Source organism: Sus scrofa, chromosome 17 (assembly GCF_054392235.1).
Source record: "Sus scrofa isolate SSC_HxYL_T2T_F1_AM1 chromosome 17, Sscrofa_HxYL_maternal_Yorkshire_Landrace_v2.0, whole genome shotgun sequence".
Lineage (NCBI taxonomy): Eukaryota > Metazoa > Chordata > Mammalia > Artiodactyla > Suidae > Sus > Sus scrofa.
The window spans coordinates 60,490,172-60,513,785 of record NC_139399.1 but is presented as its reverse complement, the minus strand read 5'-3'; the positions used below and the strand labels follow the sequence as shown (position 1 = coordinate 60,513,785).

The window sequence follows — 23,614 nt, the reverse complement described above, 5'->3', positions numbered from 1 at the left end:
GCTTTTGCGCTTGTCTGCTTTTGAAAACATTTTATTTGCAAACCTTCCAGCTGTGTTTCTCTACAAGAGGATTCATTAGAAAACTTTTCTTTGATTTTCATTCTCATACCTAAAATAATTCTTTTTTTGCCTAATTGGTTTTTGTATTTAAAACTTTTTTTTAGAAATTGAAATATAATTGATTTACCATATCTTCGTTTAAGGTGGTCAACAGAGTGATCCAGTCATACGAATATTCTCCATCAGATTCTTTTCTCAGTTATTACGAGATACTGAATATAGTTCTCTGTGCTGTAGAGTAGGTCCTTGTTGTTTACCTATTTTAGGTACAGTTGTGTGTTAAAATAACCCCTTAATAGCAAACTCGGCGCTCAAATTCTCATACATACCCAAAGTTTTCTTTCCCCGTTTGTCAGACTCTGGATCCAGGGCAGGCTCGCCCACGGGGGTTGTTTGAAATGGGTTTTCTGTTTCTCTTATCCGTCCGGGCCCCCCTCGTCCTTCCCCTCTCGCCGTCTTGGCGTCGAAGGAGCCCAGTGGTTTGCACACAGGCTGGGTTTGGCTGATGGCAGCCCTGACGTGCCGTCGATGGGTGTTGCCATGTCCTTGGCACTTCCTGTCCCCCAGGAGGGAGACGAGCAGCTGGATCAGACTGAGTTGGAGGTTTGGGGCGAGGCTCCCTCGTGTGTTCCTCCCGCGGAGGCACCGGATTGAACCTGCCGTTCGGAATGTGGTTTCTTCCCTCCCACCTTAGACTCACTGCTCGCTCTCTTGTGCCTTTGTGATTTTCCCTTTTCCAAATGGTTTTACCACTTGATGTTGCGTGCTTGTGAGCTTCACATAAATGCAGCCGTTCTGCAGTCTTCTGGCTGTTTGCTTTCCTGGGATGTTCTTGGTATTCGTATGTTGTCGTTTTTGTAGTTCTTTCCTCGTCTCCATTGCGTCGTCGTTCACGGGAGAGCTCATTTTCCCATTCTGCCGATGGTGGACAGTTGGCTGTTTCCAGATTTTTTCCCCCATGCTGGTACAGACCGTGCTTTCCAGAATGTTCTTTTTCTGTCTCCCAGGGCACCCACACAGAGGAGTTGCTACCTGTGAGACTGCTTGGTCACTGGGCTGCACATCTGCTGGTTAGACAATGCTCATTGTCTTCCAAAGCGGTTGTACCAGTTCATACTCCCATCAGCCACAGTGAGCTAATTTCCTGGCTCTGCATCCTCCCAGTGTTTGATTCTGTAAGATCTTTAAAGTGTTTGCAGGAGTTCCTATCATGGCTCAGCGGTAGCGAACCCGCCTAGGATCCATGAGGCCACAGGTTCAATCCCTGGCCTTGCTCAGTGGGTTAAGGAGCCAGCGTTGCCATGAACTGTGGTGTAGGTCACAGACTTGGCTTGTGTCCTGCTTTGCTATGGCTGTGGTACAGGCCAGCAGCTGTAGCTCTGATTTGACCCCTAGCCTAGGAACTTTCATATGCAGGTACAGCCATAAAAAGACCAAAAAAACAAAAAAACAAAAAAATGTTTGCAAAGCTCTGGGTGTAACGTGGGTATCTTTCCCCGAACAGACTCTTAATGTAGTTATGTTGAGTTTGGGCAAGGTTTGCGCTTTTTTGAGTGTCTTTTGGGACCGTGCTACTGGAAAAGTCCTACTGAACTGGCAGCGTCTGCGTCACTTGGGCACTTGTTAGAAATGCAAATTCTCGGGCCCCACCCACAGACCCACTGCATCTGCAATGCCAGGGTTGGGCCCAGCAAGCTGCGCTTGTGCGAGGCCTGCAGTGAATCTGATGCCCCTCAAGACTGGACGGGCAGGGCTTAGGAAGTCCTCTCTCACCCTGACCTTATAAAGAGAGCTTCTCCTGCATTGTCTTCCAGATACGTTCCAGTCTTATCTTTCACACTTAAGTTTGTAATCCACCTAGACTTGGGTTTGTGTTTTGTTTTTCCTTTTGCTTTTTAGGGCTGCACCTGTGGCCTATGGAGGTTCCCAGGCTAGGGGTCAAATCAGAGCGGTAGCTGCCGGCCTACACCACAGCCACAGCAACACTGGATCGAAGCCGCGTCTGCAACCTACACCACAGCTCACGGTAATGCTGGATCCTTAACCCACTGAGTGAGGCCAGGGATGGAACTCACAACCTCACGGATCCTAGTTGGATTTGTTTCTGCTGTGCCACGATGGGAACTCCCTGAACTTGAGTTTTGTAGCCAGTATAGCCTACGGTTCTAAGTTCATTGTTTTCCTTGGGGATAAGCAGTGGCCCCAGACCATCTACTGCGAAGTCATCCCTTCCCCACAGGCCTGCGATCCATTCATGCTGTAAATACAGCTTCCACATAAGCGCAGGCCTCGTCCCTGCGTTGCCGGTCCCTTGGCTTTATTCCCGGATGAGCTGGTCCCCTGCGACCATTCTTGATTACGGCCGCTTTGTAGATGGTCTTGATTTTCTGGTAGGTTTGGTCTCCAGCTCGTTACTCCCCAGAAAGCATCCTTGTGCTTGTCTGCAGACACGGAGAGTCAGCCTGTCAAGCTGCACAGAATGGCCTCAAATCCTCAGCCTCAGTGGGGGGAAATGGACCTTGTGCAGTGCTGACGTTCTGTGGGGTTCTTCTAAAATCTGCTCAAGGTCATCTTTCGTAACAGAAGTCAAGGTGGAGCCACCTCTCACTGTCGTTCTGGCCTCTGACTCTGCTGCGCGGGCCGGGGTACCCTTCCCAGGTCACCAGGCTGCTCCCTAAACCTGCCCCCTGCCCCCGAAAGCCCAGCAGGCGTGCGTGCACTCAGGGCCAGGATGGCAGGGGCTGTGGCTGCAAAGGCCGACCCTCTGATTCTGAGACTTTCCGGTTTCCTGAGGACGCGCTGCTCTTAAAACCGGCCTCCCGCTGTGGTCTTTTCATGGGCAATTTCCAGCCACATCCCAGCTGGCGTGTGAAATGAGCTCAGGATAGAGTTGTTCCCAAGTGGAGAGACACTTTCTCCTTGAAGTCGGACTGAGTGGAAAACAAAGCTTGAGGTTGGGGACCCAGCCCCACAGCTGTGTCATCAGCCCATCCATGGCCCAGTTCGCTCTGCCGGCTGAGCGCCTCACGGGGCGCCAGGTGCTTTGTGGGTGTGCAGGTTCTGAGCGGGGATTTCACTAGTCAGGAGCCAGGCGGGGACCCGCGGCTGAGCGCTTAGAGGCCCCGGCTTCTCCCTTATGACAGCGGAGCATGATTTGTCGCTGTTTGTCTCGGAATCTGCTCTGCAGAGACAGAGGTTAGAGCCCCCGTGTTTGGCCTCAATGACGTTCATGCTGGGCTGCCAATCCTCCGAGGCCATAGCTCATCCATTCATTTGTTCCATCGTTCCTTAATCATTTGTTCACCCACCAGCTATTTATTGTGCCCTGCTGGGGACTGCAGGCAACAACAAGGCTCCGAGTCCCTGCCCTCTTCAGTCTAAACATAAACAATACCACCAGATAGAGCAAGCGCTATGAAAAAAGGCAAAGCAGGGTAGAGGGGAACAGAGAGTGGTGGGTGGCATGAGTGCTATTCCATAAGGGGAGCCTCCGAGAGGAGGTGACATTTGAGCAGAGATCTGGCTGATAGAGCCTTGCAAATATCTAAGGAAAGAGCAGCCTTGGTAGAGAGAACAGCAAGTGCAAAGGCCCTGGGGCGAGCTTGGTGCATTTAGAGTGTAGAAGGAAGGCTGGAGGGACTAGAGGAGAGTAAGGAAGAAAATAATCCTCCATCTTAAAGGAGTGTCCTTGCTCCAAGCCAAGTGGGATCCCCTGGGTCCCAGCAGTGGGTTGGGTGGGATGGAAAAATCCATCCAAGGGGAATTCTAACTAGAAGGCTGTGGATAGCTGCAGTCTGGTGGCCACTCACCTCTGTCACCCTCTGGGATAACCTGGGTTTCCCCGTCAGATAGGTCCCTGACTGGAGGCTGAGATGGTTATTCTTTTCTTTGGAGAGAGGATGCCTTTTATGCTGTCAGAGCCCAACGCCAGAATCAGAGTGCCACCACCTTGAGTCCAGAAATACAGGTTGCCGGTGGTTTTGTGGGGAGAGAGCTTCAATTTTCCTCTTTTGCTGGAGAATACTGCCAACAGAAGCAAGCTGGGAGCCTCCAGTTACATCTGGGAAGCTGCCTTTTTTCTCTGAATCTCAGGATTTGGTTCTACTTTAGGGCTTATGATACTCTAGCACCATCTCACCCCTTAGATATGTGCCTCAGGCTTGGCATCACGGTCCGAAAGGGGCCAGGCCACTCTTTGCTGCTTACAGTTCATCCCCCCAGATGCATGCTATCTCATCTCTATTTTTCCTTGAAATACTATATGGGTGACTTCTACTGTGTAACCCTGATGAAAGTTGAGGTCTCCCAAGGACCAGTCTTTGTTCTGAGTTGCATGAGAAGAAGTAGGTTCTGGTGGCCAGATGATAATTGCAAAAGAATTCCCATCTTCAATAGCTTGAGCCAGACTGGGTAGGCTTGAATCCTGGCTCGGCTACCTCGTAGTTGTAGAAGCTGGGTATATTCCTTCATCTCTCTGTGCCTCAGTTTCTTCATCTATAAAATAGGGACAGTCAACCTACTCTCTGGGATTACTGTGGGGATTACAGTAATATTTTGTGACGTGCTTTGTAGAAAAGTGCCATATAAATAATAAAATAATGGTAATTTTTATTCTACTACATGTATGAGGAGGTTTCACGTACAGTTAATAGAACAGCTGGCCAGCAACTTCCTTCCTGGAGTTTCAGACCAGTTCCCTGGAGACCGTTGAAAACCAGACCTAACTGGGCAAATTCTGATTATATCCCAGTCGGTTAGGAGTTTGTGTTTCGTTCATTCATTCAACCATTTTGCCATGAAATTTTTATTGAGCACCTACTATGTGCTGGGCTCTGTCGCTGGTGCTGGGGCTATGGCAGCAAAGGCGAGATGAGGTCCCAGTGAGGCATTGACGTTGTCTTGTCTTGGGCTTCAAGATTCGGGGTCCTTAAAGCCTGAGCCATGCTAACCCTCCCCCCGAACCAGGATCCATCACCATGGTAATCACGTGCCACAGAAGGGCTGTGCCAATGCCTGCACCTGTGGGGTTCGCCCTGATCCAGCTAATGCGAAGCTTCCGTGAACACTGGCACGTGCTTACAGAACTGTCAGCGGCTGTAAATGAGATGATACCTGTGAGAGAGAGGGCCCTGCGTACAAGCATAGAAGGCGCCCACTGTGCACATGCGGTCCTTTAGAAACTGTGGAGGAGATGGACTTAACCTCCTGCCCTTGTCTTTCCAAGCAGCCAAGCTCCCAGGCTTGGGGAGCAGCTCAGGCACCACCCTCTTGGCCTCGATGCGGTGGCGCTGCATGTGGATTTGGAGTGCTGCATCCAAGTCTGACTCGGGTGAAGGGTAGGCCTGGGGGAGGTTGCTGGGACTGAGGCCCTGGGAAATGGAGATGAGAGACGTGGACTCGACCAGAGCAGGACGAGTGTGCCTCCCCGGAGGCTGGCTCAGGCAGGGGGCCTCCTCCACCCCCCAGGGCTTGGCACCTTCCTGGCGGCACCCGATCTGCCCTCCTCCCAGTTAGCACCTCAGCTTCTTACTCGAAACAGGAGCCTCAGAACTGCCATGTTTACTCATCCCGAGAGCTGAGGACAGGTTGGGACGAGGTGCGGCATTTTTCTCGTAAGCCCCAGGGTCTTGCTGGGAAGATGTGGGGGCTGCTGGGGACCAAGCAGGCCTGCTGCCAGGGCTGGCTTCCGGGGACCTCTGGTTTGCAGAATACTGGTGACTCAGAGGCTGTTCTGTGTGTCGCTGGCCCAGGCAGGCAGTGCACGGGGTAGGGTGGCCTGGGAGGGCCCCCCCACCCTCGGCAGGATGTGACAACGCATCTCTGGCAGCTGAGCTGACCTCAGACCTACCCGTTCTGAAAATTCAGCAATGGCTTCCATGGTGAAAGTGCTTTGGTGAAAGAAGGTGGTCTGGCCACCAGGCAATCCAGTCTGTCAACCACGTGTTCTCTGTGGGGTGGACGGATGTGTACTGATGATGTTAATATTAATAGCTATTAACACTTTTTTTTTTAAACTTGGCATCGTGTCAACTGTACGCAGTGCCCAGCATCTCTGGGATGCACGTTGTTATTCCCATTTTACAGATGAGGAAACTGAGGCCCAAGACGTTAAACAATTGGCTCACATGCCAGATGCTGTTCACAGCATCATGGGTCAACTCATTGATTCCCTCTAAAATTGTTAAAATTCCCTCTAAAATTAAGAACCATTATTGCCCACTTTCTGCAGGCAGGTGGAGATGGGGCCAGGGGATCAAGTCCACGGCAGGCTGGATTTGACCCCAGCCTGTCCCAGGTGTGAGCTCCTCTCGGCTGCGCTTCAGCCCCTCATCTGCGTCATCTCTGGCCACCACCCGCAGAGCCGTGCAGCCTTATCAGGCTCAGAAGGGCTGCCTTTGTGAGATCAGCAGAGGGCAGGCACAGGAGAAGGGGCTGGTGGCCAGGGGAACCCGGGCAGCCCTTGAGGCTGGATGTAGGCAGAGGAGTAGGATTCTAGGATTCAGACACATAACGGGAAGAGGCAGCATTCCCGGCACAGGGCCAGGTGGCCAGAAGGCCTGGGGGTGGGGCCGCACCCGCACCTGCTCCCAGTTCCAACCCTGCCCCTGAGTGTGACCTTGGGCAAGCTCTTAAGCTCAGCGGCTTCGCTGGCAGCCTGCCCTCTGAGCCACGGGGATCTTAGAAATGCTCTCGGGCAGAATGGGGCTTGCAGGAGTGTCGTAGCTCAGGCCACCATGACCGCGTCCACAGACTGAGTGGTGTCAACAGCAGAAATGAGTCTTCTCGCAGCTCTGGAGGCTGGGCATCTGCGATCAGGCTGCTGGCGTGACGGGGTTCTGGTGACTGGATGCCTTCCGGCTGAGCCCAGGGCCCAAGCACACAAGCTCTCTGGTGTCTCCACTGACGCCACCAGGAGGGCCCACCCTCACGGTCTCATCCAACCCTCATCGCCTCTCAGAGGCCCACCTCCAGACACTGTCACTGGGAGGGCCAGGGCCTCAGCACGGCAAGCTGGGCGCACAGTTCAGTCCATAGCAAGGACTGTATCGCCGAAAGGTTTCATCGGGGGTGAGGCAGGAGTTGGGGCTCTGTCTGCGTGACCTGGGAGGGTTAAGGTACCTGCGGGAGAGCTGGCGTAGTGTCACAGACACACACAGTCTGTGCTGGTCACTCCAGGCAGCTTTTGCGTTGAGAGCCATCAGTGCCAGGCCTGGGCCTCTGACTCTCTTTCAGAGAGATGTAGGAGCAGGTCTGGTTCCTGCTTGAACCTGGTGAAGTTTCTTTCCAGGCAGCTAGTGACTTCTTGGGCCTGGGCGGGGTCGGCTGGGGAGCCCAGGGGTCCCAGGTTTATCTGCTGTCCCTCGGGTGCTTGGCCTGGCACCCTCCTCCCCCTCCTCAGGCTGGTGGTGGGAGTTGGTGCCAGTCGGTGGGCCCGAGGGTGAGGGCTTGCCAGGTGCTTGTTGGGGACAGTCTGCAGGTCCATCAATTCTCACACCAAACTGGGCTGAGGGACCTGAGAGGGAAGCAGATGTGACTCAAATCATCTGGGGGAAGGTTTCAGGACAAAATGCCTCAGGCTGATGTGACCACGAAGAGGGGACTGCCTCCTCTCGGGATGCGGGCTTCTGTGGGGCTTTGGAACAGGTGGGTGTCTGGAGGGGTAACCTTCTTGGCTGGGGTTGGGGGGCCCTGTGCTGTGAGCAGGTTGTGACACGTATGGAAGGACATCGAATGACCTGGAGGGTGAATTTATGGCAGGGGGAGGCGGAGACGAGGCTGGAAGAGTCGGTACATAGCCAGCGAGTCCTTTCTAAGCAGCAGGGGTGGTGCTGGTTTTCGAAGGAGAGGTCTCCAGAGGCAGGCCTGGGGCTTGGGGCCCCTTCTGAGAGGCCACGAGGAACTTCTCTGGCACTGTGTGACAAGAGAGGTGACCTCCTGCTCTGGGCTTCCAGCCCCTCATCCAGCTGGAGCGCTCGACCCGCCTGCTTCACTGCCCCCTCTCCTGCATCAGCAAGGCCAAGGACACGCACATGTCTTATCATAAATGCTTGCTGAATTCCCTCCAACCCCCAGAGAGGACGACGGCTTCCCACATGTTTCGGGATCAATCTTAGCATCTCATTTGCGATTGCAGGCTGAGCTGTGGGTTTGGAGCACTGTTTCTTTTCTTGTGCTTCTGTTTTTTACCATTATTCTTTTTGTTTTTAAAAAAGGCAACAACGGCTCCTTTTGCAGGGCTGGCTTGGTGGCTGCTGCCTCTCAGCAGAGGTTTGGGGCCGGGGCAGTGATAAAACGGCAGGAGGACGCGGAAGCCAGTGTGGTTTGTTTAGAATGCTTTCCTGCCTGTGGTCGCTGCCTTAGAAGCCGTGTGGTTGCTCGAGAGGAGAGGTGCCTCTTTGCTGCATGTCATCGGAAGAAATTCTGCTGAATTGGAGGAAAGGGCCGGCAGATGAGCTCAGCTCAGATCTGCATTCATGCAGTTGCTTAGTCTTCCCAGGCAGGGCAGCTGAGCCTAGAGAAGGTCTGAGTTGTTTGTAAGTTGATGGGTCATCACGGAAAAAGTGGAGAATGGAGAAGATGCATGTTCCACACTGGTCGGGACACTGGTATTTTCATTATAGAACCATTAAACTCAGTGGACCTTGGACCCGTTCTAATTCCTATGACACAGGTGTACACAGGCCTTCTGCTCTAACGCCATCCCGCTTAAAGACATGTGCCTATGCTCTCAGGTGGCTGGAAGCTAGTTGTGTGCTTGGTCAAGGTGACAGATTGTGTATTTCTGTATCTGAGCTGTTGAGACCTTGTGCTTTCATGTTTATCTGTGTTGATTCATTGGTGAACCGTTTCCAATCCGTACCCTAACTTACCCTCTAATCCGTGAGACTAGGGAAATAGAATTGTGCTCTGCCTGGCCTGGCCTGTCTCCTTCCCTGCCTTTTCACTCGCATTCTTCTGTTCTCCTTCTTTACCGGTCCATAAACACCTGCCCAGGACTAATAAGCCAGCACCGTCATCTCATCAAGTCCTTGCAGCCATCTCTCCAGGGAGGTTCACTGATCCCATTTGGCGGGGAAACTGAGGCTCAGGGAGAGGTCGTGAGACTTACAGGGGTGGATTGACACACTGCTTTTGTGTCAAGCCCTTCGGATGCAAAACGGCATTTACCCCCAGGCTTGATGACCTTCCAAATGCAGGTAGAAGCCCTGACCCGGGCCTGGCACCCGTAGAGCCAGGGTCATTCCTGGGCAGGTCACTCCATCTTTCTGTGCCTCAGACACTTGACCTGAGAAGTGAGCCTCCCCCCAACCCCCCGCCTCCCCAGAGAGAGCTGGGAGGATTAAAGACGGCACGTGATCAGCCCCCTCCCAAGCGGGGTGGTTGCAGGGAGGTGAGTGGTGGAGATCAGGGCCTTAGTTGAATGAAAACAGACCCTTGCTTCGGCTCTTGGTGCCAGCCTTCCCCCAGGAAGCAGAGAATTCAAGAATGAAACTTCATGACTAAACATGAAGCTGCACCTCAAAAGGCTGCAGACCAACTGATCAGGATGATGCTTTAGAAACGCTCAGAACACTTGATGGGGGGTGGGGTGGGGTGGAGACAGAGCGGGCCTGGGCTTCCTGGGGACCGGCAGATGGCAGCCTGGTCCCCAGGGTTCCACTTTGATTGAAACTGCTGCTCCAAGGGTGTGACCTAGGACACCTGCAGGGCACCTGCTAACTGAAGGGTCCGCATGGGTCAAGTGCAAACGTCTTGGCCATTTTAGCACCTTGGAGCTGGTTTTTTTTCTCCCCTCAAGTGAGCCATGTGCTCTACTTTAAATTCCAACTGTACCGCCTGCTGTTGGGTGGCAACCAGAGAGCCCAGCACAGAGGCAAGGAGACAGGTGAGGGAGCCAGACAGGAGGTGGTAGAGGCTCTTGGTTTCCGGCTCTATTTTGAGGGTAAATCCAGAAGCATTTGCATCTGGAGGGGATGTGGGCTGTGACCGAGATTGACCTGAACAACCGGAAGCAGGGGGCGGTAAGAGTGACAGTCAGCAGCGTGGTTCTGACCCTGTTGAGTTTGAGATGCCCAGGGGGCAGTTAGAGATCCAAGGTTGAAATTCAGGAGTGAGGGCTGGGCTGGAAACATTAATTTGGCCCTTGATGGGACAGAGGTGTTATTTTAAGGCTCTGAGTGGTCAGACAAGGCCTCTGCTCTCAGAATGGGAACTGGCCGGCATGTAGGACAGACAGGCAAGCACGGCGCAGGAGCTGCCATCCCGCCCAAGCACCTGGGACTGGCCAGGGGCCTTTTTGCTTCAGGAGATGGCCCGAAATGCCTGGTCCAAACTGCGTTCCCACCCACTAAGGAGGAGCAGCAGGAAGCTGGTTATTTTGTCCTAATGATGCAGATAAAGCTGTGTCTCGTAAAACGCTGGACCACTCCCTGCAAGAAATTAATCCCAGAAAGTCTTTCTAAAGCAAGTATTCAAAACAGACTCTGGCCTTCTAATTTGGCCATTTAAAAGGAATGGGGGAGTTCCCGTCATGGTGCTGTGGAAATGAATCCAATTAGGAACTATGAGGTTGTGGGTTTGATCCCTGGCCTCGCTCAGTGGGTTAAGGATCTGGCATTGCCATGAGCTGTAGTGCAGGTTGCAGATGCGGCTCGGATCGGGCGTTGCTGTGGCTGTGGTTGGCAGCTACCGCTCCGATGGGACCCCTAGCCTGGGAGCCTCCATCTGCCGTGGGTATGGCCCTAAAAAGCAAAAAAACAAAACAAAAAACAAAACCAAAAAAAAAAAAAAAATGAAAGGAATGGGAAAAGCCAGTGTTTTAAAAGCTGTAGAGCAGGGTTATTTAAAAGGGAAGAGAGAATCTGATATAATTGAACGCCTGTCAACTACACTTCTGAAGGGTGCTGTCGACCAAAGAAAAACAGGAAGAAAGCATACAGTCTCAGGAATTTGCATGTGCACTGAGGTTGTATCACTCATAAGGAAGCAGGGGTCAGATGTAGCCTATATCAAAGCCTGAAGGAGGAGGATTACATTTGAGTAGATCCATCAAGAAATTCTGATTTTCTTTGCAACTGATGCCAGTGTTATTCTATCCCTTTAGTTGGCCATGATTTGAAACCCTATGATAGACCAGCAACTGAGCCATTTTTGTCTGGCTTAAAAAAAAAAAAAAAAAACCCTCAAGCCACCATCTTCTTGCCGCTGAATTTTGTGCAAAGAACTAGGGATCTCTGAACTCAAAGTCCCTCATCTCAGTGATAATTAGCCTGGTTTGGGGGTTAATTCTGGCACAATTGTTAAAATAAGACAGATGCGGGGCTTAAACTAGAGCCAGAGGGTTGAGTTCGAGCCTGGGTTTTGAGTGGCCCTGGGTTAAGAGCTGCTCTGGAAATGGATACTATTAGTGTGAGTTGGGAGCATAATAGAGGTCGAAGGTGATTTTTTTTTCTTCTCAAAAATGGTTTTGCAAATCTTTTTCAGAGCTGATAGACACACACCTTAGCTGGATACAAAACATATTATGAAACAGAATGACTGTGATCTTTGATCCGAGAAATCAAAGTTAAAGGTAATTGATATCTTCTGCCTTTCCTTGTGTTTTCCAGCTGTGTGTTTCCTTAACTTGAATTTTTTTTTTTTTAGTAAAACAAAACTTTACCATCTGAAGGCCCTCTCTCATCTTCCAGCATTTCCTAGAGGGTTCGACCCCACTCCTCTGTAAGGGGACAGCCCTGGGGGGCAAACCTGAGGTTCTCCAGGGCTGGGGTGGGGAGTCGGGGGTGGCGAGGAGGCTCTGGGAACTTGCATGCTCTCCCAGGGGCCCCTCCCCCTGTGCCGACAGCAGTGCCGGGTTGGGTTCCAGTCTGTGGAAGTTCCGCTCCTGCCCTGTCCAGCTCCTTTTTGGTTTTGTACACTTTGCTTGGTGTTCCCAGTTAAGGAATGCTCTCCATCCGTGGTGGGACAGTCTGCACTGGGGGAACGAGAAGGGGCAGGTAGCCCAGAAGCCTCCTATTCCCCGGGGCCTTAGGTAATTTCTAGTCGTGGGCTCATCAGCTCTCAGCCCCACCTCCCCGGGGGCTCTCTTGTGCCCTTTGGAAGGTGTTCGTTCACCGCTTAGGTTCTGGATGTGAAACCGGCCTCAGGAACTGGGCTAGAGCCGAGTGTGGTTTTCTTAGCCGAGCCCCTCGCCTTAGCTACAAGCAGGGGAGCCCCTCCATCCACTCCGGACTCTGGGCCCTCACAGAAGAGCCTGGGCGCTACCATAGACTTTATAGCACAGGGAGCAGGCGGCTCTGAGGGGAAAAGAGTCCACCTGGGACAGGGAGGGTGTCACTACCTTTCTCTGCCTTGGCTGTTGGGCTGCTACTGCTGTTCCTCGGCTTCGGTGCCCGCTGCGCCCAGCACGTGGTGAGCACTCGCCGGCCGGAAGTCAGCCAGCATCAGTGTTGCTGGGTTACGGGCCTCCTGCTGGGCAGTAGCTTTCAAATTGTCCACCTGTCCGTGAAAAGGGGTTCACGGCCTCCCAAGCCAGACCCCGCAGCATCACACTGACGTCCCACTGTGAAAACCCTGGAAAAATAACCATCAGCTGCCGCGTACATTAGTGCACAGGGCGGCGGCAGCGGCGGGGCTGACATCCCCGAAGCCTTTCCCAGAGGGCGGGGGCCGGGGAGATGTGAGCCAGCTCCCCCACCCTCCGACCTTCGTGGGGGGAGGGTCCCTGGCACATTCTCCCCTGGTGACTCTCCAACCCCATTAACAGCCAAAAGGCAGCAGGAACCCAGCGCACATTGGCTGGATACCCACCAGGTGCCCGAGTACCTCCCGAGGGTTTCATACCCAGGGCATCGGGGTGATAGAAAGGCAGCCGCAGTATCAGTGCTGAGTGTCAGCCCCTCAGTCAAAGGGCCTTTTTCACGCGCTTCTTCCTTCCCGCTGTCAGAAGTTGGCAGTGCTCCTGACCTCGGGGGGCCCGGGAACCGGGGCGAGCTGGCTCTGAGCTGCGCTGCCTCAGAGGGAATTTTGACCATCACGTAGCTCTGCGGACCCCACCCACGGCTTTGGGCCACAGGCCTATCAAGGGTTTTTTATCCTTTCCACTGAGCCTCTAAAGTCTGGCCTGGCTGGGCCCTTCTGGAAAGATCTTCTCCCAAATCCCCCTGGAGCATGGGGGAGGGCCGGGAGGGGAGGGAAGGTTGGGCTTCACTTAGCGAGTGGAAAGCATTCTGATACCCAAGTCACAGGGGTGACTTTCCTCCTTAGCCTCTTGTGGGGGAAACAGGCCTGGCGCTCAGGGCAGAGTTTGGGCCCCAGAGTTTGCCCTTGGCCTTCAGAGTCGCGTTGCTGTAAGAGCAGTTAGGACAGGGGCGGACCATACAGAGAACACTGCGTGGGCTTTCTGGTTCGCCCCCCTCCCGCTCTGGCAGGGGCCCCAAGGGTCTATGAAGCAAGGCGTTCACTCTCAGATGCTCCCATTTGGTCCCCAGAGCTCAGCCTCTGCCTCCCTGGTCAGGAGTGACTCCCCGGCCGGCCCCCCAGCCCTCGAGGGCCCCCACATGGTGTAACCAGACTTTAGAAAACATGCTTGAGGTTTGGGAGAGAAACAGGATGAGGCCTGGCCTCTCCTTCCTGTTGCTGCTTTCTCAGGGGACAAAGTTCCAACGGCAGCAGTTCAAGGCGAGAAGGCTTAGAAGAGTCAAAATTCCCTGGAAAGTCTCTTAAACAGTCCCTGAAGCCTGTCTGTGTGGGTTTCTGTGGGTAACCCTGAGAGCCATTCTTCTGCCAGGTGAAGTTTCAGAACCTCTGAGCTCGGCTAAAAGTCAGCACATGGGCGGCCGGGCCTGCAAGTGAACCCGAAATTTCCGGGGGATGCTCACGGACATCACTTTTAAGAGGTTTAACACGAGTCAACCGAGAGTCGTTGGAGGAACGATGTTGTTAAAGGCATTGGCTTCCCCACAGTGCCAACCCCCCAAACTAGGGACGCGAGCATACGCTGCTTTCCTTTCTTCTGTGCCACTGGTGTATACACTAGAGGCTGGCAACTACGTCTCAGGCTAAAGGCAGCCCCCGGCCTGTTTTGTTAAGTAAAGTTTTATTGGCACATAGCCATGGTAGAGGCGTTGAGTAAGGGGCTAAGGGACTACATAGCCCGCCAAGCTGAAAATACTCTTATCTGACTCTTTACAGAAATAGTTTGTTGACCCCTGGTGTGTGTGTGTATGTGTGTATATGTATTTGCCCATAGCCATTTTTTAAAGAATAGCTATTGATTTGTCACACCTCTTTATATATGAACAACCTTTGTCATATATACTGAAACTATTAGATTTCTTTTTTGAAGTTTCAAAGAGAAATGCATAATAATTTTGATGTACTTCGAGCTGTCTGCCTTTTCTTTCTGGCTTCGGCCTTGGGCAGCAGGCTTAACAGTGCCCCTAAGGTTGTAGCCGTATTCCGCAGCCGTGTTTTCATCACCGTGTCTCTCACTAAGGGTAACAAAAGGTCAGGGTGCTTGGGGCAGACCGAACACTGCTGGCCTCAATTCTCTTCTGAGAAAGTGATGCTCAGTGACCACCTTAACCACTCAGCACACGGCCTCCTCTGCTTTGTTAACTTAGAGGCTGCCCTTGGGCTTTTCCTGAGTCACACACAAGAGGCCGAGGCTCCCAGGGCCCAGAAGAAAGGTGATGGCTAGCAAATTTCGTAGCACAGCCCTTTTGCCTAGATGGTTGAGCCATATAGCATACAGGTTAATAAAAGGAGCCGTAGGTTCAAATCCTGACCCCTCCCCTTCACCTGCCATGGCAAGTGCCTGCCTGTCTCTACTTCTCCATCTATAAAGGAGGGTGACTAAATTCCTAGGTTTGGTCTGAGAAGTAACTCAGGGCTTAATGAGCATAGTGCCTACCATATCATTAGCCCTCAAAAAATGTGAATGGCTTAAATTCTTTTGTGGAGGAAAAGGCTCCAGACAGGCAAACAGACCACCCATGTGTACGTTGGGTCACAGGAAAATCCGCTTCCCTAAACCAAGTGACCAAGGCTTATGGTGTGGGGGCCTTGCAGTGGGCTAAGATACATGCATTAGGCACCTGCTCTGTGCGTGCTGCTATGCATGGTACAGTGGGGTTACAGGTGACTCCAGTAACGTGGTGTAGGAGGAGCAAGCAAAGCATTAGGACATTTTGGTATTTGCTGCTGGAGGTGGGAGCCCATGAGAGGAATGTGGGGGAAGGTGGTGCTGGAATGGGGCAGGAGGGATGCTATTTGGAGAACTGCCCGGGGCCCCATTTGGGAAGAGGTGAGAAGAAAGGTACAGAGCTTGGCACAGGCTAGATGCTCAAAGAAACGAAGTGCTGATGGCTGTGATCAAGAATAGCGGGTTTCAACACTCAGACCTCAGAGTCGGACCTGGGGCCAAATCCCAGGTTTCTCCTTCATGAGTACCAATTGCTGAGCCCTTGCTAATGCATGGAGGCCTTCTTCAGGAGCTAGGGACATAGCGGGGGAGCCAGAAACTAAAGCTCTACATGATTAACTGATCAATGCAGGAGATAGGGGGACCAAGCACTGCAGGCAAGGGTGAGGGTGCTGGGGATGGCCCCCCAGGCAGACCTCCCCCAAGACGGAGCAGAGCCTTGAATGAAGTGGGGAAGAAAAGCATTGCGGGGGGGTGGGGGGGAGAGACCTGGAGGGGGTAGGGGAGACCAACAAGCACAGAGGCTCTGAGGCAGGAGCTAGGCGTGGGGAGCACATAGAACGGAAGCTGGTGCGGTCTGCTGCAGCAGGGGTGGGGAGGGCAGCAGGAGGCGAGGTCAGAGCAGGAACCAGATCAGGGGAAGACGGCCCAGGGCAGGGGGTGGGGGTGGGGGGTGGATAAAGGAGACTTGAGCACGCAGGGGCGCAGAGTGAGGACGTCAGACGCAAGGCGGCAGGGCTGAGTGGGGAGCATCCTTTCCCCACGAGGGAGGGATTCCACGGTGACAGTCATGAAATTGACACAAAGAAAGGGCAGCTGGAGACCCCTCTTCTCCCTTCCAGTGTGACTTCTTGAGGTTGCAGAGGCTTCTGCTCTAGAACTTTCTCCTTGTCCACAGCTAGTGGTGTGAGCTCTGAGGTTTCAAAAAGGGAAGGTTCCTCTGCCCAGAGAGGTTTAAGGGGGCAGGAGGGAGCCTCACTGGGGGCCAGGGTGCACAGCCACGGCCCCACGCCCGGCCACATGAAGGTCCTGATACAGCATGTTGGCCAGGTTTCTAGATTCGACTGTTAGTCCCTACCTGAAGGTAGCTTTCAGAAAGCCAGGATGGTTTCCCTCCACGGGGAGGGGGAAGCCTGCCAGACTCCCACCTCCCAGCCCTGAACCCGGCCCCGAGCTTAGAAGGGAACCGACCCTTTGGCAAGTGCTCTGGTGCCAGCATCTCTGCCCACCAGCTATTTTTAGAAAGCTGAGCCTGTGGAAAGTTTCCATTGAGGATTGACTCCTCTCGTTTCCTAGGTTGAGAAAACAGGAAACCCTTCAGAATCCGGGCTTTGAAAAGCTTCGCCTGAAGCCACACTGACACCCCCCCCCCATCTCCCGCCCCCCATCCCCGCACTCTGCTTTCACTCCTGCCTCACTGTCCTCCCCGAAGACCCTGGCTGCCCTGCCCCACATGGGGCCCTTCTTGATCCAGATCCTGGTTCAGGGGCCCTGGGAGCTGCCTGGAAGCCGGTACACAGTCAGTGCACAATTAACGATGGTTAGCTGAGCACAGGAATTCAGCCCTCTGAGTTCCTCGTAGTAGATCCAGGTCCACGCGTCAGAAATGGCCGTTATTCTCACACAGCCTCATACATCCACACCCAAAGATCTGCATAATGTGTCGGAACAGAGGCTGTGTCCACAGCGCTCTAAGAACCAGCGCCTGCTCTCCAGCGGGCACTGTGAGTATTTGCTTCCTTGGATTATCTCATTTAAGTGCCTCCACAACCACGGAAGGAAGGCCAGAGTTTTATACACAGTTTACAGATGGGGAAACTGAGACCCAAAGCTGTTACATCACCCAGGCAAGGTTCACCAGGCGAGGAAGCAGCAGAGGTGGGGTTCTAGCCCTGGCCCCCTGGCTCTAGAACCTGCACAGGCTTTCAGCACAGACCTGAAGAACCGTGAGCAACGCCTGGCTGGCCTCTGCCACAAAACAGCCCATGGGTACAGAGTCCCACATAAAGCACGGGGGCGTTACTACCCACCAGAGCCAACAGCTACTCAACACCCTTTTCCTGGCTTCATGCTAGGAGCAGGTATAGACACCAATGCTCAAATCCTCACAACAGTCCTGACTCATGCTGATGATTCCCACTTTACAGATGAGAAAACTGAGGCAGAGAGGTAAAGCTACACAGCCTGATTGTGAGGGAGCCGAGAGCCAAACCTGGCTAATCCAGTTCCAGAGCTGTTCGTATTTGCTTTCTCCTGCTGCTGGGCGTTGCAGACTCATCCAGGCAGGGGTTTTCCAGGGAAGAGCACCCTGGACGTAGGAGAGCCCAGCTTGACTTTGGAGAGACTCCAAACACATCTGGGCAGTTAACCCTCACGGCTCGTCTTCCCCCCGTAATGTTAGGATAAGGCCGAGATGAGAAAACAAAGTGGGAAGAGCCCGTGGGAAGAATTGAGTGTCAGAAGGAGGGCAGGGGAGAGTCATGCGCCTTTGCTGGGGCTCGTCTCCTTTTCTGCTCCTGGGACCGGTCAGCACAATCCAGCTGCAAAACCGAAGGTGCACACACACAGCTTAAGGCATGGGCACAGCCTTGCCTGGTTCCTGGGCTGCTCTTGGTGGCGACGTTTCCCCCAAGAACACTGAGGAAACCTTTTTGCAACAGCCCCTGTTCTCAGATCTTACTGCCTTGATGCTAAGAACCGGGGGTCGGGTGGGCGGCCAGGATGGAAGAGGAGAGCTGGCTCCTTGACGCCAGTGGCTGGCCTGGCATTCTTGATTCCCTGCTAAATGCCATGCATCTTTCTGGGGTAGGAGGTGACTGAACTTCCCAGAGCCCCTGGCAGACTCTTGGTACTTGAGAAGGCTCATGGCTGACCGTCCACCAGTGGAGGGGAGGAATTCCTGGTTGTGCCAAAAGGGAGAGAGATCAGGTTTGTGTGGGTGGCTAGTCTTTGCCCACCCACTCTTTTTAAAGGTCTCTCTTTTGAGAGCCGTCGGTTTTGTGGGTCGCGGAAGTGCCTTGTAGTCATACGGCAGCAGGTGTTTTCCGGGCAACGTAATAACAGGAGAGCCTTCAATACTAAGAAGGAGAATGTTCCTGATGCCATCACGCCCCGTGGCCCAACCCCATTTCTGCCACTGCAGTTTTTAAGTTACCATTTGGGCAATTTTCACTCATACACTTGTACCGCAAAAAGTCGTCATGGGGTGGGGGTGGGGAAGTCACAAGGTAGGAAGGCATTTCTTATGTCGAAGAGTGTCACATGCATTATTGCAAGGAACCCAAATGTCTTTTTCAGAGATAGCCTGGTCGTTTTAGGTTCGAGAAGGCTAACCTGATCTGTGTGTTTGGTGTCCTCTCACTCGCCTCTCCCTCTCTCTCTCTCCTTTTGTAGTCAATGAAATTATCAGGAAGGAGTTTTCAGGACCTCCCGCCCGGACTCAGACGTAGAAGCAGCCATCAGCAAGACACCGTCCACAGCCGCCCCCGGAGCCTTCTCCCCATCCCCCCGCCCTCCCTGGTGTCCACCTCCTGGCCCGGAGGCCACGCGGGACCACGCACGTACTGACCACGAGCCACCTCCCCGTGCAGGAGCACCACCTCTCTCTGCAGACGCCAGAGAGCCCTCTGCATGCTGAGTTCTGTTCTGAATCCCCAAGAGCATCCTGGTTGACTTCACGGGTGTCCCATCTGATCCTCAAGTGCCTGCTGACCCCAAATGCACTCTGCACAAGACTGCTGCCGCCGGCACGTGCCTGAGAGTAGACAGCCTGTGGGGGGTGGGGGAGCGGGGAGGGGGCGCTGCGATTGCACCCCAGCCCCTCGGCTTCATCTCTTCAGGCCCCGACGCTGTCCTCGTATGCTTTGAGGGAAAGGAGTTCTCCCCGACGGAGCCACCCAAGGAACGTGACCCAGCTTCCGGGCAGAGAAGCCGGCCGGTCCTCCATAGGGATCGCCTGGTCCACAGCCTGATTTAAAAGGGTCTGATTCAGACGCAAAAACTGACCGACTCCGACAAGATCACCTGTTACAATTTCTCGGCCTTAAGTTATGACATGTGTATGCTTTTTTTTTTTCTTATCTGCTTCCAAGAGCTGACCGGGGTGGGGGGGCCGCTGGATGGGCCCCCCACCCCGGCCAGCAGCCCCACCCCCCTGCAGCGCCTGGTCTGGGCCTGGAGGTTACAGGCTCCCGTCACTGGGCAAACCCCAGTCTGCTGCCGCCCGACAGGCTCCCTGGCTTTTTGATGCTCCCGCTTTCTAACAGCCAGAACGCTTCTCCAGAAGCAGTGAAGTATCTCAAGCTTGTGCATTGACTTTTGAGAAGAAATGGCAGAAGGACTAAAGCCACCGAAATAAGTAGAACAATAAGTGCAGGTACTTTTGCTAAGTGAAATAGTTAAGCAGTGTGGCAGTTGGCGGGCCCAAGTGTTTCCATGGGTAGGTCGCCCCCGCCCCCCACCGGGAAGAGGGCGGAAGTCCCTTTCAGGCCTAGACTCAAAGCGGTCAAGCTCAGGATCTGGCCCCAAAGGTGACGGGTTATTTTCACCAGAACCCATGTAACGCCTTCCCCCCCACCTCCTCGGCCTCAAGGACACATCTGCATTCGCTGCTTCAAACAACACAAAAAGGGACCCCAAGAGAAGCAGGCCCACTCACGCCCAGCCCTCAGTGGGAAGCGCTCCGCTCAGACCGCTTGTCTGGGACGCGTGATTTTTCTCCCAGCGCTTCACTCTGTGGAGTGCACCTGTGACCCACGAGCGTCTTCCTCCTTTGGTGCAATTTTTACAGATAGATAAAAGCCTCTCAGCTCCTGGCAGGTGAGTTTTTATCACACAGATGTGTTTACATTTCTTGTGGACACCCCAGGAGCAGCCGGGGACTCCTTTTTAGCTATTTAATTGCTTCCCTAGTAATCAGCACAGAGTGTAAATAGCCCTAGCCTCTCCAAAAGGCTGTACTTAGGCCTCCTCTTCCTGCTAAGAAGAGAATCGCGGCAGCTAAGGGCCCACTGTGGATTTTCTATGCCCTGGCTTTCTCATCACCCAGAGGTACAACCTTCCCGAGACCTGGGCTGGGAACTTGGGCCCTGGGGACCCCAGCTCCCGGGAGAGGGCCGAATGTCCAGGCTGTGGCCTTGGCAGCCATGTGCATGTAACCTTTTGGTCATTTCTTTTCCCCCAACACCAGGGGACTTTTCTGTCCACCCCAAGCCGAGTTTAGCACAATTCTTTTAAACGAGCAGAATGCCAGTAAGAAGCTGACCGCCACACAAAGCTTCTGGGATGTAGAATCCTTGCTCCTTAATCAAAAGTCCTTTATACAAGCAGCTTTACCTAAAGAACTTTCTCTCCAGCCATACTGACTTCACGGGGGAAGGGTTAAAGTGTTTGGTGAGCGATCTGTTCTCACTTGACCTGGCTAGGAGCCATTTTTTGCACATGAGGGAATTTGGCCTTTCCTCAGTTATCTGAATGTTTTACCCAAGCGCCTTCCTGCTATTGTAGCAAAGTTGCTCAGCTTCATTGTGCATGGGGTGAAAACGGACTAACGCATTTTCCATCACTATTCTAACCGTGTTAGTGCAAAGGGCCTCCTAGTAGTTCAAATTCCTGTACGTATATATGTACGTGTGTGTGTGCGTGTGTGTATAATACACTCACGAGCTCTTGTTCTAAGACATCCAGCTGGATATTATAGGAAGCACTTTTATAAACAACTATACCAAATAGCAAAGGAAAGAGAAAAGCATTAGTTTGGAGGCCAAAGAACGTGTGTGAAGACTTGGACAGCAATCGAGAAAGTTTTGTCAGTTACCCATGCCAGGAGGAGGTTTTGCCAAGAGTAAACTGCTCATGAAATATTTTCAGGATGAGAAGAGGCAATAGGTCCTCAGAGAGAAAGACAATAAGGATGTGTGAACTATTGATGGGTGTGTTGCACGTGGGTTAGAAGGATCTGTTAGGTGGAGGTTTGCACTTGCTAGGGCCAAGGTCATGTAAATATGTAGCACTTCTGACAGACACCTAGCCTGTTGCTGAATGTAGTATATTTCCAAAGTTTGCAAGTCTTCCTGTATTGTACAAAAATACTGCTGCTTGATAATATATAATAGCGACCCAAATTCATTCATATGTTATTAAATTTTATTTTCTTATCTGTATTTTTATGCTTTTTCATCTGTCTCAAAATACCGTATCCTTGTTGGAATTAGAAGATATTTATAAGTGGTCAGAAATCTTTGTCAAGTGCCTCTTTTTACATATTGGTGGATGATTTTTTTTTCCCTTAAGAGAAAAGGATGTATTCTTAGAAATTTGTTAATCATTCCAGAAAAAAAACAAAAAACCAAAAATCCCACCTCAGAGCCTGTTGCCCACCTGTCTCCCAAAAGAAATGCATCTCCAGAGAAATGATGGGGGCGGGAGGCCGGGGGTGGGGCTCTGCGGAGCAAGAAAGCACCTGTTTGTGATTTGAGGGTGCTGCCGACCTCAGCTTCGCACCTCCATCATGTCACTGAGGAGAAGTGGAAAGTGTTTAGATGCCCCCAATAAGTGACCTAGTTGGTGACTTTGAGCTAACAAACCCGCCTTGCTGTGGTGGGGGATTTAACACAGTTATGTTCACGGAACAGGTGTGCACCTCGGCATTTACGGAGCTGAGTCCTGGCGGGTACACCGCCATATGCATTACCCAAAGGACATCCAGAGTTTTCCAGCAAAGACCCAGCCTAGAGGAGTCAAGTCCATTCCCTCTCAGAACTGGGAGGCACTGGTGTGGCCTCTCTTGATGACATCCAGTGGCCAAGCCAGCCCTCTCAGGAAGCCAGCCTTGGCCCGTGCCAGAGCTGTCAGGTGCAGACAGATGGGAAGCGGACGTGTTCTCATTTGTCGCTCCGGACTAGAGGGAGGCTGAGTCTGTTTAGTTTCATGTCAGACCCTTTCCAAGTGCTTTCTTTGTTCGGAATCAAAAGAGTGTCAGGGGTCTGGTGAACGACTTTGTTCGCTTTACGTTTACAAGAGGCGCGGGGGTTGTGACATTGACAAGCTGGGGTAAACCTCCCTGAACTCCCTTTTGGAGGGCCAGCTCCTCAGCCGGCACCCAAAGCATCGTAACCCTGAATCGTCCAAGCTTGGGGCTTGCGCATTACATCTCCTGGAGCCAAACAAGCCAGTCCAAGTGGTTTCCCTGTTTTCCAACTAAACGTTTGAGAAAAAGCCGCATCACTCGAAACTGATCACACGCATCAGTTTCTCTCAGCTTTCAAGAGTGCATTGAGTTATAGCCAACATCACAGTCTTGACTCAGTTTAAAAACCAACTTTTTTGGTGATTGGAGAGCTAGTGGTGTTCCCTAAGCCGGCTCCTCTGAAAATGAGCTGGGGCGTTGGGTGCTGGAAGAAAGGTTTAACAGCCTGCCCTTACACAGTTGGCTAACTAAAATAAACTCTGCCTGCCTGGTTCAGGCTCTGGGTACAAATGTTGCTGTTCCTATTAGCAGGTGTTTTCAGCACTCTGACTGGCCTGAGCAGATGGGGGCTGTCGCAGGGACAAGCTAAGCATCCTGACACACGCCTTGTCAAAAACCTCACTTACCCCTGTCGCCTCTACAGCCCCCCGAGGGGAGAAAAGGTTGAGAGGGTCCTTGCTCGTTCTCCAGCAAACAAGTCCTCTCTCATGCGGTGGCGCTGGAAGGCTTAGGTTTTGAAAATCTTGACTGTTAAAAACAGAGTTTGAATACATCACATTCCTATGCAAAACGTTTTAAATCTCCAGTTTAATGTAGTTTATTTTTGCTATATGTAAAGTATTTTTATACGGCTTGTATCATGATAGTTTAGCAATAAAACAGTTGAAAGCAGTGGCTACTTTGGTGTGCCTTTTCTTCTCTAGAGATGCTCTACTCTCTCACATTTTGAGGTCACAGCATGGGACATTTTGCGGGGAGTACACGCACCCGTATGTGGGTTTAGTGCCCGTCTCTGCCCTGTGGGGTCGGTCCTGTCCATTCTCCGTCTAACCTCCGACGTTTCCATTTTATATCAGAAGCCCAAGGTGACGGAGCAAGGAGGTCAGCCTGGGTTTGTCCCCTTCTCCCCCTGCTCCTTCCACGGCAGCGCCACTGAATGTAATCCCTCTCTCTTGACCGCTTTAGAAGTAGCATCCAGGGAAATAGACATATCATGTCCACCTTGGGCTGACTCACAGAGCATTTACAGAGAACAGGGCCAAGCTGGTCACTTGGAAGGCAGAAACAGTCTGCTGCTTGAACGTCTTACAAAATCCCAAAGTTTAAAAAAAAAAAAAAAGTAGTCTTTTTTAATCATTAAACTCGCATACAGAATTAGATAC

At 52.5% G+C, this 23,614-nt stretch overlaps 1 protein-coding gene across 14 annotated transcripts in view; it reads left to right on the top strand.

Moving 5' to 3' along the window:
- NFATC2 (nuclear factor of activated T cells 2) overlaps positions 1-23,123 on the top strand; it is a 163,269-nt gene extending 140,146 nt beyond the window's left edge. For 7 of the 14 annotated variants that reach the window (XM_085002535.1, XM_085002530.1, XM_021077200.2 and 4 more), the window contains 2 exon segments: positions 11,545-11,632; positions 18,659-23,123. In XM_085002535.1, the coding sequence (XP_084858661.1) occupies positions 11,545-11,588 (44 nt within the window). In that variant the 3' untranslated portion in view covers positions 11,589-11,632; positions 18,659-23,123. 14 annotated transcript variants of the gene reach the window in all.
- The last annotated feature ends 491 nt before the right edge of the window (positions 23,124-23,614 follow it).